The sequence below is a fragment of the Phymastichus coffea genome, unplaced genomic scaffold (assembly GCF_024137745.1).
Source record: "Phymastichus coffea isolate CEN01 unplaced genomic scaffold, Cenicafe_Pcof_1.1 PCOF00020, whole genome shotgun sequence".
Classification (NCBI taxonomy): domain Eukaryota; kingdom Metazoa; phylum Arthropoda; class Insecta; order Hymenoptera; family Eulophidae; genus Phymastichus; species Phymastichus coffea.
The window spans coordinates 4,175,274-4,178,651 of record NW_026706831.1 but is presented as its reverse complement, the minus strand read 5'-3'; the positions used below and the strand labels follow the sequence as shown (position 1 = coordinate 4,178,651).

General features: G+C 39.0%; 1 protein-coding gene across 1 annotated transcript; it reads left to right on the top strand.

The window, feature by feature from the left end:
* The first annotated feature begins 277 nt into the window (after positions 1-277).
* Positions 278-1,540, top strand: LOC131675418 (uncharacterized). The gene has a single exon (XM_058954396.1). The coding sequence runs from the start codon at positions 278-280 to the stop codon at positions 1,538-1,540; it is 1,263 nt and encodes a 420-aa protein (XP_058810379.1).
* Positions 1,541-3,378: the final 1,838 nt, after the last annotated feature.

Below are 3,378 nucleotides of genomic sequence, written 5' to 3'. Positions count from 1 at the left end.
GGAAATCTTCAGGCGAAAACCGTCCTATTTTCGATTTAAGAGGCCTGAACAATCATGTTCAAGTAAAGAAGTTCAGTCTCATCTCTCACTTTCAAATTCCGAATTTTTTACAAGACGAGGACTGGATAGTAAAAATCGATTTCAGCCAAGCTTATTTTCACATCCCAATAGCCGCATCTCACCGCAATCTCCTTCGTCTGATTTACAAGGAGGAATTGCTTCAGATGACGAGCTTGCCCTTCGCCCTCTCATCTGACCTTACATCTTTGCGATGATAATGAATTGGATTGCAGAGATCCTTCGGTCGAAAAGTGTAAGGGTGATTGTTTATCTGGACGACTTTCTTTTGGCCTCGCAAGACCGAGCCAAATTAACATCTCAAATTCCCGAGGAACTAAATTTTCTGAGATCCTTGGGCTGGCAAATCAAAGCACAGAAATGCATTTTGGAGCCTTGCCAGGAGATCGAATTTCTAGACCTTGTGTGGAATACTCACCTCAATCTTGTACGTCTACCAAACGACAAGGTAATTTCCATCTCAGAGACTCTAGACAGAGTCATAAAGGACAAGAGTTGTACTTTCCAACAACTTCAGAGCGTACTGGGATCGCTGAACTTCGCTTGCTTTGCCATTCATCGGGGTCGGCTGCACTGCCGTTATCTCCAGTTGTTTCAGAGAGAATTCCGACAGGGCAGACAGCGAGAAAGGCGCAGTGTCCAACATCGAGTAATGGACGAATTGGTTTGGTGGAAGGAAGCTCTTTCAACCACTACTCCACTACATAAGCGCCCAGTCACCCATTATCTGACTACGGATGCTGCGGACGCTGGCTGGGGAGCTCAAGTAAACAATATTCACACATCAGGGTCGTGGACAGCACGCCAGAGATCATGGCACTCCAACAAAAAGGAACTGTACGCAGTCTACGCGTCATTACAAGAGTTTCCCCAAGAACTTCGAAATGCACATATTCTCGTTCAATCGGACAATCGTACCCTGGTCGCTTATATCAACAAAGAGGGCGGGACTCGTTCGATAGAGCTTCTCGATTTGACGTTTCATGTGTTACAACTAGACGACTCGATGAATGTAACTTTAACAGCTGCTTATCTCCCAGGAAGATACAATGGTATAGCAGACCGTCTCTCCAGAAAGAAACCAATACCCGAATGGCATCTATTGATAGAGACGAGGAACAAGATTTTCAAAAAGTGGGGTACTCCGGAGATAGATCTGTTCGCTTCGAAGAGATCTATGGTAGTGGACCGTTATGTGTCTTTGAATCCCAAGGATCATCGAGCACTTTTTATCGACGCATTCAGCAAGACATGGAAATTCAAACTGGTATGGGTCTTTCCTCCCCCGAGCTTGATTCCGAGAGTTTTGGCACATCTCAACAAATGCCAAGGCAACTACGTGATAATTGCACCCATGTGGAACCAAACGTTTTGGATGTCGAATCTAATGAACCGGAGCAAAGAACCACCAATGGAAATAACAGACTTGAACAAAGTCTTGATCGATCTGTCAACGGGATAACCACCCAGCGAAGTGGATCAGCTTACTCTGCAAGCGTGGATGGTTGGGTGTGGAGCAACTTGACAGGTAATTGGTCTTCAGAGGAGTTAAATTTGCTAAAACAAAGTTGGCGTGATTCAACATTGAACACATATAAAGCTCCATTAAAGAGATGGATAGATTGGTGTTCGCTAAACCACGTAAACCCTGGTGCTCCTTCAGGTAGTGATTTAGCAAGATTTTTAGCTGGCTTATTTCTTGTTAACAAGTTAGCTTATAATACTATTTTATTGCACAAATCAGCCATTTCAACTTTTTGTTCAGGAGGAACATCTATTAATCTTGCTTCGGAGTTTTTAGTTCGCCAAATATTAAAAGCCATCTCTATAGCTAAACCAGTAGAAAATAAAAAGGTTATATGGGATACCCAAATCTTGATGAATTGGCTAGCTATAGCTCCAATAAAGCAAACTTTGTTCGAGATTTCACGAAGAACTGCAGCTTTACTACTATTAGCGTCTGGAAGAAGAGTACACGATTTAACACTTTTAAAGATCTCAGATGGACATTTTCAAAACAGCAACGATGAGATCGTTTTGTGGCAGAGTTTTGGTTCAAAAACAGATCGTGCTTCTTTCCGATAGTCGGGCTGGAAATTACTTAAACATTCCAATGAGTGGTTATGCCCTGTTTCGTTGATAAATAAATATTTGAATTTCTCAAGAGAAAGAAGAAGAGAAGTAGACGGAGAACCTCTTTTTGTCTCAATAACAGGTAAAAAGAAAGCTGCTTCAAGTACTATAATAGCGAATTGGATTCGTTCTGTACTCAAAAATGCTGGTATAGACGATTCACCTGGTAGTGTTCGTTCAGCAGTAGCTTCTCGCGCCTGGTTAGACAATCTGCCTATTCAAGATATTTTAGATCATGGTAATTGGCGGTGTGTAGAAACTTTCCGTAATCATTATTGCAAAGAAGTTCAGTGTGAAAATAGCAATTCTTCAAGTTTATTATAAAAGAACTTTGAATGCATTTAGTTATTGAAATTTAATCAACCAATATTTTGTTTGTTTGTTAATAAAAAGAAATTATTTTCTTCTAACATTTTGATTTTCATTATATAATATTTTATTTTATTTATCACATAGCATTGATTTTATATCCAGTAGATAACAGACACGTCTCTCATAAGGATGCCGTGTACCCGGCCTATAGCATATAATATTAGTGTTTTGCACTATAACAAAACACGTATTATATGCGGAGCCGGTACACGGCATCCTGGTAAGTATCTTACTGAATATGAGGACTATGAAGGTAGACGAATACACTGCGCGACGACGATCTTTTGGATTTTGGAATAAAAAAGCAATCAAAGCGGCAAATTAAGATAAAGGAGATTCGATTAAGGCGAAAAAGATCAGTAGCTTCTCTCATAAGGATGCCGTGTACCGGCTCCGCAGTGTTTTGTTATAGTACAAAACACTAATATTTTGTATTTTTACGACATTAACATATCTGATCTGTCAAAATAAAGATGTTGAGTTGAATAGTACACTCTCAAAATGCTAATGATTGGTTTATTAGCGTGTCTCTGCGTATAAATAGTGGGTGATTGTAACATATAAACGATTAAGTAAATATCTATTTTGTCAAAATATTTACTTGCCCGGTCTTACAAATTGTTTATACATTTAATAGACTATTTTGATGATTAAATCACAGTTACTTTTTGAACTGAAACTATGATCAACAGTTAAAATCTTGGCAATAATAGTACATGATTTAAAATTATTTTTCGATACAAATTTATTAAATGTTTACTTTCTCTGTTTTAACACGTTGAAAAAGTCTATTTA

What these genes read in the sequence shown, in the direction of transcription:
- LOC131675418 (XM_058954396.1), top strand. Translation starts at nt 278, where the DNA reads ATGAATTGGATTGCAGAGATCCTTCGGTCGAAAAGTGTAAGGGTGATT.